The sequence below is a fragment of the Chamaea fasciata genome, unplaced genomic scaffold (assembly GCF_029207755.1).
Source record: "Chamaea fasciata isolate MVZ Bird 193981 ecotype frontalis unplaced genomic scaffold, bChaFas1.0.hap1 SCAF_1, whole genome shotgun sequence".
Lineage (NCBI taxonomy): Eukaryota > Metazoa > Chordata > Aves > Passeriformes > Sylviidae > Chamaea > Chamaea fasciata.
In genome coordinates, this window is record NW_027094086.1 from 65,889,190 (window position 1) to 65,902,883 (window position 13,694).

Genomic DNA, 13,694 nt, shown 5'->3' on the forward strand with positions numbered 1-13,694 from the left:
GATCCTGCCAGATTCCTTGCACATTTGTCACAAAATCTAAGAAAACTGTCTGCCTTGCAAGTTCAAGTGTTAAATTAGGCTTGCTTTAAGCACAGGGTTACAAAAAATGTTCCATTTTATATTTTTATGCCTATTAGAATTTCTGGCCTGAAAGAGACGCCCAATCTCATTTACTGAAATTGGTAGATTTAAAGGCACCACAACCCACTCCCTAATTCTCCATTTACTGATGAAAATTCAGTCCTACCAACCCTGTCTATGATGATACATCATAAAAATTTTATATAAAAGAAAAAATGAGCAATTGCTTCTTTTAAATGCTGCTTATGCTTAATGATAGATTTATGGTTGCTATTTACTTGACATTTCTCTCATTCCTCTAGGGTGGTGTAGATCAGAAAATGCCACTGGTGGTATCAAGAATAACTCCAGGATCACCTGTAAGTAAATTCTTGCGGCTTTTAATCCCTTCCATTGTTACTCTTTCCCTCTCAAAGGTCTGTGCACGTAGAAATTTGGACACCTGTAACCAGTATGAGGTTGCAGCAGAACTGTTCTTGTTAGGAATTGGTTTGACCAGTGATTTCTTAAACCAGAGATTAAAAGATCTGGAAGAGTTAGTCAAACAAGATGAAAGTAGAAAGTATATTTGTGTTCTCCTGTCATCTGAAAAACTGCATCCTGCTGGAAAATGCTTGATGAGGGGCAAGGACTGGGGGTAAGGAACATCCTTTACTGAAGAAGTAAATAATTTGAGCCCCCACACCCTAGAAAAAGTAGCTGGTTTGAGGGAGATGTAGGGATCTGCAAAATTAGGAGAACTGTGAAAAAGGAATTCCAGCAGAAATATGGACTACTAAATTACGTTTGTGAAGGTCAGGTTCTTCATATTTGGCGTAGTTCTTTGCACAGAAGATAGCAGACCTGTGAAACTCCTTGACAAAGGATGCCAAGGTTAAAATAATCCTGTTGTTATTGACTAAGCAAGCCACAATAGGCTGAGGAAATCCTTAAGGCTAAAAATATTTATCGAATGGGAGAGTACTTGGCAGGAGAGAGGGAGCATATAGAGAGGAAGCATATGTTTGCTGTGTTCCTATTTTGCCATAGACTTTTTGCTTATGGAAATATTTATAGGTAAGGTAAAATGTTTATAAGAATCAGTAGAGTTATTGAAATCTTCTGTTGAATTGTGAAATAATAATAGGAACATAAAATCTTTTAGAACTTTTTTTCTAAATAATTATTACATAAATTTGTGAGGACAAGTGTTATTTCAAATTTTTTCACTTGTTTTTTTCTAAACTATATTTCCTAACTCATAAAGTAATTATAGTGCAGACTTGTTAGGAAATATTACTGACTTAATCCTAAAAATACAATACACTCTGAATCTTCTGACTTTTCTGAAATTTGATAAGCAGTCACAGGACTGATATCTAAATGTCATGATGCAAATCAAGCTAAAACAGCTTGCTTGAGAAGTTGGGGGTTTTTTTGTCACATTTATGGTTGTTGGCCTGACTTACACAGTTCATAGCACTTCTTTATGAACTATAATAATTATTTGAAAAATGTTTGGTAGGAAATTATAACTTATATCTGGAAATTGAAAATGAAACAGTCCCTAAGACATTTCATGGTCAACCTAACAACTATTTTAAGGATGATTTGAGATTCTGAAATTATATAGGAAAGTATTGATCTGTGTTTTTTTCTCTTGGATTGAAAAAAGGCTGGTCTTTTAACTTTGAACACTTCATTGACACCCCTTTGGTGTCACAGGCATGGTCAAGAGTGACCAATTATCTCTCTAGCCTAGTAAACCACAAAGTGAGCAAGTTATCAGGATCACAGAAAAAATTGGAAACAGATATCCAATACAATATGCTCAGTAGCAGTGTTACAGAAATCACGTCATGTTATAGCAAGAGGAAAAAAATATACTTATTTTTAAAGAATGGCAGATGGACGTTTATTATATTGTTTTCCATAAACAAAATTTTGGCTGTTCTTTACTGTTTAATGAAATGTAACTGATATTTCAAAGTTCAAAGTAAGGTCTATGGAATGCATTTTGATATTATTTTAGCTCAGTTATGCCTTACCTTCATTTATGCTATTTTAACTTGCTCTAGATTCACTCATTACCCTGTAAATTGTCTTCACGGATGCTATTTGGTAATATTATTTGCTAAGATTATTTCTCAGGTTTGTAGATCACCTTTTTCCCCACTTTCCTACAAAAAGATGTGCATTTTTGTAGAGGAGGGGAAGTAAATTTATTCCCCAATATAAGGCAGCATTGTCCTTTACATACCCTAAACTTATTTTTAAAAAATCCTTTAATAAAGTAGCAATGTAGAACGCTTGGAAAATTGTAGGACTGAGTAGCCAAAATTTTTCTTAGAGCACATTTTAGTGAAGGAACAACCATTTATTGCATCTGTTTGGTTTTGTTGTTTTGGTTTTTTTTAATTAAAGTTATATACAGATTTTTTTTCACAAAAAGTGTTAATGCTCTCAAGTGCTAAAGAGGTCATTATGGTTTTACTTAATAGAACTTTTCATGGAAAAAAAAAAGCATTCTTGCTTCTTGGAGCAATAGAAAGTGATAAGCATAAAATGACACACTGGGTGTATCAATAGGACAGAGAGCCTTTGACATAATAAATTGCCTGAAAAAGCTCAGATGCTGAAAAATCTGTAAATTATGCTTGCATAGGAGGAATTAATTCTCCTTTGAGATATATTTTATATAGTCAGATGATTCAAATAAGAAAGCTGATGTATTAACATATCACATGATTAACAAAGTTAACTGCTATCTTTGAGCAAAGATATCAGTCTCCATCTGTAATAAAGACTAATAACAGCCAGCCAAGAAATCTAAATTACAGGCAAATATAGGAGCTCAGAAACCATTAGTTCCAAGCTCTTGTACATCTTGACTCTTCTAGACTGACCTGATATGGTCTTAATACCACCTATCTTTTAAAATATTTATATTTCAGAGAAAATAACTTAATAAAATCTAAGAGTGATTAAATTATTAAGTCATTCATAGTTACATTCTTCACTTACCTTTGTAAATTGTACAAAATATGGCAAGGGTGTTCTTGGGGAGCTGTGAATACCTACTTAAATCAGTGTTGAAGAACATCATGGCTGTTGCTAATTTCCATGTTTTTTCTGTTTGCATTTCTTATGAATCATTGTCAATCTTCCCTATCCTTCATTATTTTCTTTCCTTATTTCTGTGGAAAAAGTTTGGGGCAACTATTCCTTCTTTAAATTTTTAGTCAGCTTTTCTGCATGGGATATTTTCCTCTTGCATCCATCTTTCTTTTCTCTTGCTTCTTTCTCTTCTTTTTCTGTTTTGTGGCACTAAGACAGGTCTTAAGTTTTCTTTAACTTTGCTTGCTGGTACAAATGACCCCAAATTTATTTTCTTCATATTCTTACCTCTTTTTTTTATTCTGCATTTTTCATCTTGTTGATTTTTTTTTTTGCATTATCATTTCTTCTTTGCATCTTTTATTTATTAGTTGGTAATATCAATATATTTGGAGCCATCGGTGCAGGGCATAATCAGGATTGGATCTAATTTTAATATCTTCTTCACAGGGGATTGGTAATGGTTGTTTGGTAGGGCTAATGATATTGGATGAATAAAGCTCAGGGAACGTGTGCTGGCTATTAAGGAAATACAGGGAACACTTATGGAAATATAAAAACAGTAAAGGTCTATGTCTCATTCATATAGTAAATGAAATGAAGTGTTTGTATACGACTCTTGTGTAGCTGGAAACTTCCTAGACAAAATAAAGATTTGGAAAGTAATGAAGATAAAATTGTTACATTACTTGACACTCAAAGATTGTAGAATTCTAAACATTCATATTAGAGAAGCACAGAATGCTGGAAGGGACCTGTAAATCCTCTTGTCCAGTCTGGTCTGCTCAAGAGTCACCTAGAGTCAGTTACCCAGGACCATATCCAGATGGCTTTGGAGTGCTCCGAGGTGGGAGACTCCACAGTATCTCTGGGAAACCTGCTGGAGTGCTCAGTCACCACAACAGTAGAACTGTTTCCTGATGTTTGAATGGAGCCTCCTGTGTTTCAGTTTCAGCCCTTTTCCTCTGATCCTGTCACTGGGCACCGCTGAGAGTTTGGCTTCATCTTCTCTGTGCCTTCCCCTTAAGTATTTATGTACATTGCAAGATCCCCTTGAGCCTTTTCTTCTGTAGGCTAAATACTCCCAGCTCTCTGAGCCTTCCCCCTCATGCAGGAGCTGCTCTAGTCCCTTAGATATCTTTGTGGCATGATCATCACCATATTCTGGCCATAACTTTAATTGCTTTGTGCTAGACGTAGGGCTAAGCATACTGAGAACTGTGGCTGAAAAAGAAGCCAAACAAACCCTGGAGTCCAGCAGTTAATCTAAATCTAAAAAAGACTCTATGAAATAACAAAGATATGAAATGTCTGTGGATTTCTTTGAAATTTAAGAAGTGCATGCCTGAGGAATGTCATGTTACTTAAATCATGTTCATGAAAATCATGTTGGACTTCTTAGTATTCACTGCGTAGAAAGTGAACTGGATTATCTTATGTGCCCAAAACACTTTCTCCAGAAATTCAGAGGTTGTTGAGGCTTGGAGTCTGAAATACAGATCTTTGAGAGCAATCTGATGATGGCTGTTTGATTAATGTGAATTCCTTCTAAAGCTATCAATGTGCTGTTTGAACTGTTCCTTATTGTCATGGAGAGGCTTTGAAGCATGAGAGTTTTAGAGCTGAAACCTTTGATAGAACCTCTGATACAGAATATGAAACTTTGTCAGGAGAACTGTGAAGACATTGCTTGCACAATGTACTTAATATCCTGATATGTTCCTGCTTGCACAACTGGTTGTGATGACATTAACGTGTTTCTTTGGTCTTGAAACAGGCTGATAAATGCATTCCAAAGCTGAATGAAGGTGATCAGATAGTATTAATTAATGGCCGAGATATCTCAGAGCACACACATGACCAGGTGGTCATGTTCATAAAAGCCAGCAGTGAATCTCACACAAGAGAGCTTGCACTTTTGGTCAGGAGGAAAGGTAACTGGGCTAATTTTATTCACTTCTAATGTTTTTGAGTCTGTTGCTCTTATGGTTGGTAGTACACCCTCTTCTGTTTGCATAAACGTGTTCTCAGTGCACTTGGAATAGGTCTGTGCAAAAGTAGGTCCACTAAATTTGAATTAGTAGTACAAGTAGTTTAAACTCTATAGGTTATTGCCACTGCAACAAAGAATCTAGCAAGTTACAATTTCTTCTTTTTTTTGGTCTAAAAATCTGTGAGAATAAATTGTGCCTTGAAAGAGGTTTTTTGTGATGTGGGGTGTTGGGGGTTTTTTGCAAATAAAGCATAATTTTAAAAACCCCCAGCTGCAGATTAGCAAAAGCTCATGGGCTGTTCCCCTACATAATTATGTGATGAAACAAGTCAAATAAACTGCTCCTCACCTCATTCTTACAGTAGACATTTTGTAACAATACTGAGATTAACTTGTGCTGATTGCTTGCAGAGCTGCTGTTTGCAAAGAGGAGACAATCTTTGAAATGTGCAGGGTCTTAAGCCTGTATGTTTAAAAATGAGGAACTCATCCATCTTGGCTTTGCTTTCTCCATATTTAAACACCTGTAGATCCCAAGAGCCTTCAGATGATGTCAAACTATTAATTTGTTATTTGCTTTCCTTAAGCAGTGTGGTGAGGCATTAGCACACACAATTGCACAGAGTTTCTGATTGCATGAAGACATAAAAATCTGAAGGGATTATGCATCACTAGGAAACTGGAGGGAATGAAACAGCCAAAGTGATATGTACATCTGTAACATTGGCTTTATTTAAAATTTCTTGTGTTTCTAAGAAGACTTAGAGATGGACTCTGTTTTGTTTTCCACTGGCTTTTGCAGCATTTAGTTTTCCCTTAATTTTCTAGTCCCCTTCCAATTTCCAGATAAGAGAAATCTGCTTTTATCTAAAGAAAACCTGTAGCCCCATACCAGTCATTTTTTATAGGCATGAGCATAACCAGCTCCCCATTTTCTGAAGTTTGGCAGGTATGAACTGTTCCCATCACTGCAGAGAATAACCGCAGCTGGATATGTCTGGTGATAAAATACATTTCATAGGGACAGAACTGCTATGCAGATTACTTCATTAATGTTTGTCATGGTTTTCAATAGCAAGGAATGTTGTAGGAAACAGACTAATTATTATTTTTAACTTTAGTTAGTTCCTTCAATGTTAGCATAAGAAATTGTAAAAGATAATTCTGTCTTGTCTACTGGCAAAGGAGGGATTTTTGTGATGAAGGGATTTTTTGCATTTGTTTTGCTTTGGAGGTCCAAACTTCTATAAGTTTCTTGTAGAGATATTCCACCAATTATGATCTACACTTTTTTAGGTAAAACTCCCTTGTTTTTTTACCATGGTGGATGTTGTGTTTCATTAGCCTATTTAGCAGTTCATTCTGTAAGACAAGGTTGCAAAAACCTCCTTGTGCTAGGAATTCAAGTTCTTTGCCTTCATAAACAGGTATTTGGACTTTTTCTGCCAGAAAGGTCATAGGGACACTTTACTCTTTATAGTTGCTACGGTAATATAGTACAAAAAGAAATGTGATTAAATGTGTTGCTATTCGCTTTCCTGAGGTTTTGTGAACTCTGTTGCTATTTCAAGCTGGTAAATTTTTGTATCTGTCAAAAACACATTTATGCTCTATATAATGGATTGTAACTTCATACACATCTTTCAGTAGTTAAACCGTTTGTGGAACCCAAATCAGAAGATGAAGCTGATTCCCACACACTGCCAGAATCTATTCTTCCTGTCTGTTCTGAATATGGTGGTGATACACTGGAGGAGTCTATGGAGCAGCTAAGAAGAGGGCTAGAAAGTGGGACTGTCCTTATTCAGTTTGAGGTAGGTAATACTCAGCTGTATAATGCTGTTAGTGTAGAACAATAGCTGTAACCAGCGAGCAATGGAGGGGTTGTAATTAGTTGCAATTCTCTTTGTTCCTTTTCAATCTTATCTCAAGAGAGCAACAATGTGATTTGCCCATCAGTTTCACACTTCACTTCTTAGAACAAGAGAAGAACGGGTTTTAAGTCTTGCACATAATACTACCTCCTGAGAAAAATGTGTTTGAATTAATATGTTTCTGGCTCAACTACCCAAAGTTCACCAAATTAGTATTTTTTTTACAGTTGTTTTATTGAGTAGAGTAGTGAGATTTTGACAGAGGTTCTTCTTCCACTTTGTTTCTTTTTCTATGCTCTTCAATGTGTTAGCAAGGAAGGTCATAGAAAACTAGGTAATAAAATGCTTTATATTTTATTAAATTAGTTTCTTCAGTATTAGTGTAAGAAATTCCAAAGGATAATTCAGCTGCCTCTCCAATGGCAAAGGAGTGCCGTATGTATATTTGTGGTTGCTTTACTGTTGTAGATTCAAACATTTAGAGTAGCTCTGAATAAGCCCTAGTTTATTATGATTTATAAAATTGGCATTGAGTTCTGGAGTAACCCCTTCTGTCACTGAAAACTTGTAGAACTACAATAAAATTTTTCACCCTTTTGATATTTTTTTCCTTCACTGTTTGTTTTTTTTTTTTTTTTAAAGCTGGAAAATTTAATAGTAATGGCTGAAGAGTTGTGGTATTGTTTATTGTATTACCACTATTTTTATGAGGTTTCCTTTCTTTTTATGATTTCTGAGAATTAAAATTCCCCTGGTTTTAAGGAATTGTAGACAACGGTTCATAACTGCTTTCCAAAATCCACAGTACTGGATGCAGTGCAACGATTGCAATGAAGCTGTTGGCTATTGAAGCAGTAGCTCAAGAATGTGAACTGACCTTTCAATACTTTCTCAATTGTCAAATTTGTTGAGTTAATTTGTGCACAAATTTCTTGTAGTGAACTTCATAGGCTATTTGATCCTTCATGATATTCTGATATGTGGTGTTATTATGTTCATAGGATATTTGATCCTATATTTTATCCTTTTTTATGTCACTGTTTATAAAAGGATTTTACAGAAAAAGCACAAAAGCTTTTTGAAATCTAATAAACTAGGGGACAGCTTAGTGGCCTTCTTGCTTTGAGTTCATTGTTTAGTGATCTTCAGAAGCAGAGGCAATGGCAGTGTTTCCTCATCAGTTTTGATGACTCAAACTCTTCAGTCACTTTAGTATAAAATAGTATATAATTAGCCAGTAGAGTGTGAATAATCAAGTTATCAAGTTTTTCCAGAATATCTTCCTCCATTTAGTCAGAATTTAGGAGGTCTGTCAATCGCAAATGACTGTTTGCCAGGCAACAATGAGGCTCGAGAATGGTTGCTTGACTTTAAATTATTTCTTCCTTGTCATCCTAAAAAAGGCAGAAACTGCAACCTGGCTTTAGTAAAGTAGGATGTATAACAGATAGAAGCTTTTCCATTACATATATTATCACATTTTCTCCTCACATGGCTTGTTTATGTTGCATAAGTTGAAAAGTGCAGTGAACTGTGATACAGAATTTTAAGGCCCAACAAATCTCAGTAGAATAAATATTTTTGGTGTGTTGCTCTTTTCCTCTCAACCAGAATGCAGGGGAATTTAGCCTCCTATTTGTGTCATTCCATTTTATATATGGAACCATATTCAAAATCTTCATTAAACATGTAAGATACAATGACCACTTTGGTAAGTGTTCAGTGAAGGATGTAAAACTTTGGCACAGCCAGATTAATAACTCAGTTGTAAGGTGCTTTCATGTATATTTAATGCACAAAAGCTATAGCTGTATAATGACAGTTCTTGTGGGTTTGCTTGACTTTTTCTTTTTGATGTTGTTGTGGAGGGGGGTTTGCTTTTTTTTTGTTTTGTTTTGTTATTGTTTTTTCCCCTCTGTTCCTCTTTTTGTCTTGTTTGATGTCCTTAGAAGCAAAAATCATTAGGGTTTGAAAAGACCTCCAAGATCATAGAGTCCAGCCATTAACCTAACACCAACCTCAAAATTTTGGTTATGCACATATTATATATACCCCATTTCATATGTCCATGTTTACTCCAGATAAAGTCTGCAACATAGGGCTTGGCCCAAAAGCAAAGAAGTCACATGTTAAGAGATACATTGAAGTTTTCATTTTTTAGGTACTTGCAGGATTGAAATGGATATGTTTAGTCCAGAAAATAAAAATTTTTCTAAAATTTTTGTATTATAATTGATTCTAGAGAGTATTTCTGCAGGTGTTTTTTTGTTCTGATGCCATTCATTGCTCTCTTGTTCCACCCTCAACCACTGTTATCCTTCTGGTCTGCAGTTTTAAAAGCAGAAGGCAAACTTGCAGAGCAACACTTCATATCCATGATGCTCACATGCTGGTTTTGTTTTTTGTTTTTTTCCCTAGAAATTCTTCTACCTATCCTGATGGGCTACCAATAATAGAAATTCTTGTTGTGTTAAATACACAAATCTCTTAAGTGAATTTTGCAGAAGGATAGGAAAAGCATTAAAGGAAATATGTATTTTTTTTTTAGTCTATATATTTTTGTATGAATGTAATTAGTGTTTGTATAGCAGAATCACATCCCTCAAAATCCTATAACTTTTCATTCTACTTTGCAGCAACTTTATAGAAAGAAACCAGGATTGGCTGTTACATGTGCAAAGGTACCTCAGAATATGGACAAGAATAGATACAAAGATGTTCTACCTTGTGAGTCTCAAGTACAGTTTCTGCCTAATTTCCTTTTTAAAACTGCTGTATTGAACTTGCTGATTAAAGATTTCATTATATAATTGAAGTCATATAATTCATCATTTTATTTTCCAAAAGGTAATTTCTTCTGTTTGTATTCTGCTGTTTGTGTTTCTGCAACTCCTCAGCTTTTTTTCAAATTTAATAAAGGGGAAGTATGTCTTTTAATTGCTAATTTTGTTCTCTCTTTCTTGTGTGTGTGCAGATGATGCCACAAGGATAATATTGCAAGGAGATGAAGATTACATTAATGCAAATTATGTGAATGTAAGTAATATAGAGACCTGCATTTACTCACTTTCTATATTACTAAAGCAGACAGAATTAGACTTTTTTTTTTCAAATAAGGATATTTTGTTTTAATTTGGGGGATTTGTAAATGCAAAAGATGTAAAATTTCATAACCTAAAAAATAGTGCCTGTTGTGAAACAGGTGACCATCCTAATACACTGTGGATGCTACCCTGTAGTGATGCACTATGATATGTGCAGAGTCTTTAACCAGTAAAAATTGTTTTATTTTTCCATATACTTCAAATGCTGAGGTTGTCTTTGTAAAACTCAGCCTTTTTTCCCCTCTAGAACCACTTATGACCTACCAGCTATGCTATGAAGGATCCAGAAGATAAACTAGAGCGTTGATTTCCCTAATCAATCAAGTGTAGGCTGGGAGTCAGGGAAAAGAGGGGAAAATGTGTATATATTTCGGTCAGATCCATGAGCTAAGTACCTAAAACACAGAGTCAGTTATTAACTTCCTGTGTTTAGTATCAGGCAATAAACAGCTTTCGCTATACCTTTGGTGTATGTACCTTGCATCATTGCTTACTAAATACTAAAGAATATTTAGAAAGCTTTGCAGTTTCATGTTTTCAAACACATTTTCACTCTTAATCCTCTGTTTGTAGTTCAGCACAAAGGACCATAGAATCCATGCTTTGCATCTGTTTTAAATTAATGACTTTAAAGTTTTTCATATAACAAATTCTAATCTTGGTTGTCTTATTACTTAGCTTTTTGCCTTAATCTTCCCTCAGAGCTTCCTGTTGGAATGAAATGCTGAGTTAAAAAGGTACTTGAATAGTGAGAGTGAACTTAACATAGGATTTTTCTTTCCCTCTGTAGATGGAAATTCCTTCTGCTGGCATTGTGAACCGGTACATTGCTACTCAGGGGCCTCTTCCACACACATGTGCACACTTCTGGCAGGTGGTCTGGGATCACAAATTATCGCTGATCATCATGTTAACAACTCTCACCGAACGAGGACGGGTAAGTGCCCAGGTCCTTTGTATGCTGAAGAAATGTACTGTACCTTTGAACTTTTTTCATTGTTATGGTTAAATAACCCTACAAGAGGCCGACTTACGCTGTTGAATCATTCTTCTGAAGGCCAGGCTTTCTGAATTACTTAGACAGAGCAGATGGCCCTCAACTTGCTTTTTGTTATGCTGCTTTGCAAACAAATCAGCTGTCTGATAAACAGAAATCACTGCATTCATTCTGTTGTGTTGGTCAGACTGGTACTATGTGCTGTTGTTTTTCTCTCTTGAGTATTATCCTCCATGTGGCAGTTTCTCTCCAAAAGATTCAGAAAATGTCTGGAAGCATTGAGTGGGTTGAGCAAACCTTGTAGTCTAGCTGTAAAAAGGAGTCTGGCATTGTGGTATGTACTAGTGGTCAGAATTCAACTTGCTTATTTTTATTTACATCTCAGGCTCCTTCCTAGAATTGCTCTGATAATTCTTTTAATTAAGAAAAATTCTGTCTCTCCTTGAATTTTGGAATAGCACAGTGAAAATCTGGTATATAATGATTTAATTTGTCCTTTGTAGTTTTAAAGATTAAATTTTAGATTAAATGAGAGGGTATTGGTTATGAAGCTCTAGAAGCTGAAAGCTCAACAGTTGGATTTTTTTAAGAGGTGGAGGTGGTGACTCCTCTATGCCTTCACTGTAGCCTTTATCTATATTTCATATGCGATTTGTCCTACATTATCAAATTTATCTGGCACCCCAGTCAGAACCCAGTGTCTTTAAAAAAGCAAGGGAGTGAGTATTTTAAGTCTTAAACACCAAAAAATTGAGGTGTAAGGAAGTACAGTTAAGCAACATTTAGGTTCTAACCATGGTCATGTTATGTAGCTGTTCATGGAAGCAGACATTATTGAGCATCACCTGACATAAAAATGTTCCCTTCATCTTTTGATTGTATTGGTGTGTTCGTTTCCTTCTATTGAGCAGAAACCAGATCAGTAATAGTCTGGAGTTCATACAGTCAGTTGGAAACTTCAAGGCAATTGTTGATAGCTTCTAATCATCCTGCTGGTACCTTTGCACACCAGACACTTTTATGAAGTTTTTTTGCTTTCAGAAATTGCTTAGATTTGCCCAGTTTGTGGGTGAACTTTCAGGCATAGAAAAAGATGTATGTCCTTGTCAAGAATGTCCCCATTGGCAAATGCCAAACGCCAAACGTTTTCCTAGTCCTTGGAGGTTTCACACTCCAGACTATCCCTTTCCAATGCTGTTAAGATTTATATGATAGGATTTTTTTTTTCTCCACAGTAATGAACATTTTTTCAGAAATGGATACGTTATTTTGGCTTAAATTTGAAGGGGAAAATAGTTAAGATAAATTACCACAGTAAAACTTTCAGGCATAATGGTTATAATTTTGATTTCAAGCCTCTGAAAATTGAGCTCTATTAAAGGTAAATTAAGAAATTTTAACTTCTCAAAAATTCCAGCTCATGCTACTCTGTATCAATTTGAAAGTTACAGACAACAAAAACTTTAAATTTTGCGCAGGTTGCAGTGTCACATCAAAGTTTTAATTATTTCCACAGGTGGAGATTCCACATTCTCACAGGGCTTCTTGTTTCTGTGCTTATTCTTCTTTCTGGAATTTTTTTGCCAACATCTAGTCAGAATTTCCCTTATTACTTATTTACAGTTGCCTCTTGTCCTTTCGTTGTTCACTTTCAAGACAGGTGTGGCTTTGCCTTTGCTGTAACCTGCTATTAGATGCCTAAAGTTAGTTTCAAATTTAACCCCTGCACTTCTTTTCTTAAGACAGAATAAATCCATCTTTATTCTCCCACATTATGCCTTGAGAAGTCATTCTAGCAATTACAGGTAAACAACAGACAAAGCATCATGCATCCAATTGACCCATCACTAAAACAGATGTTTATGGAGAACTTGACCTATTTTGTCCTGTTATTTTTCATTTTGGATGGAAAAAAAAATCTCACCAGTAAATTCAAACAGATTTTGTACCTCCTTGAATTCCCTGAACCATGACATAGGAAGGAAGGCTGGAAACAGGCGGCCTTGTATACATACAACAGTCTTGATGTGTGCCTAATTTTCTTTACAGACCAAATGTCATCAGTATTGGCCTGATCCACCAGATGTCATGGAATATGGCTGCTTCCGTGTCAAATGCCACTCTGAAGACTGCACAATTGCTTATGTTGTCAGAGAAATGGTCATTACAAATGTTGAGGTAAATGCCCCTTGCCTTTAATTATCCCCAAACAAGCTGAATGAATGCATTCCGAGGTGGGTAGATAAAGACTGTGGCAATGTATATCTCTGTGTGTGGATATGATGTGTGACTATATACACGCAGACAACTTTTTTAAAATAGATTATGTGTGTATTATGTGGACCAACATGGTATGATTATTTCTTCAGAGCTTCTTCAAAGACACACTTTTTGAAGCTCTAGAATAAGTTATGCTATACAGGTACTATAATAAGCGTCATAAGGAAGTTTAGTGCTTTTCTTTAAACAGTTTTGCAATCACTGACTCTTCATAAGTGCTTTGATTTATAATGAGAGTTTTTATCCTAAGTAACTCTGCTCTTTCAAGG

At 35.4% G+C, this 13,694-nt stretch overlaps 1 protein-coding gene across 1 annotated transcript in view; it reads left to right on the forward strand.

Moving 5' to 3' along the window:
• PTPN3 (protein tyrosine phosphatase non-receptor type 3) overlaps positions 1–13,694 on the forward strand; it is a 127,513-nt gene that overhangs the window by 97,146 nt on the left and 16,673 nt on the right. Inside the window, exons 18-24 of the mRNA XM_066185292.1 lie at positions 384–440; positions 4,955–5,111; positions 6,818–6,984; positions 9,681–9,771; positions 10,019–10,080; positions 10,939–11,085; positions 13,195–13,323. Of these exons, the coding sequence (XP_066041389.1) occupies positions 384–440; positions 4,955–5,111; positions 6,818–6,984; positions 9,681–9,771; positions 10,019–10,080; positions 10,939–11,085; positions 13,195–13,323 (810 nt within the window). The remainder of the gene's footprint in view (positions 1–383; positions 441–4,954; positions 5,112–6,817; positions 6,985–9,680; positions 9,772–10,018; positions 10,081–10,938; positions 11,086–13,194; positions 13,324–13,694) is intronic.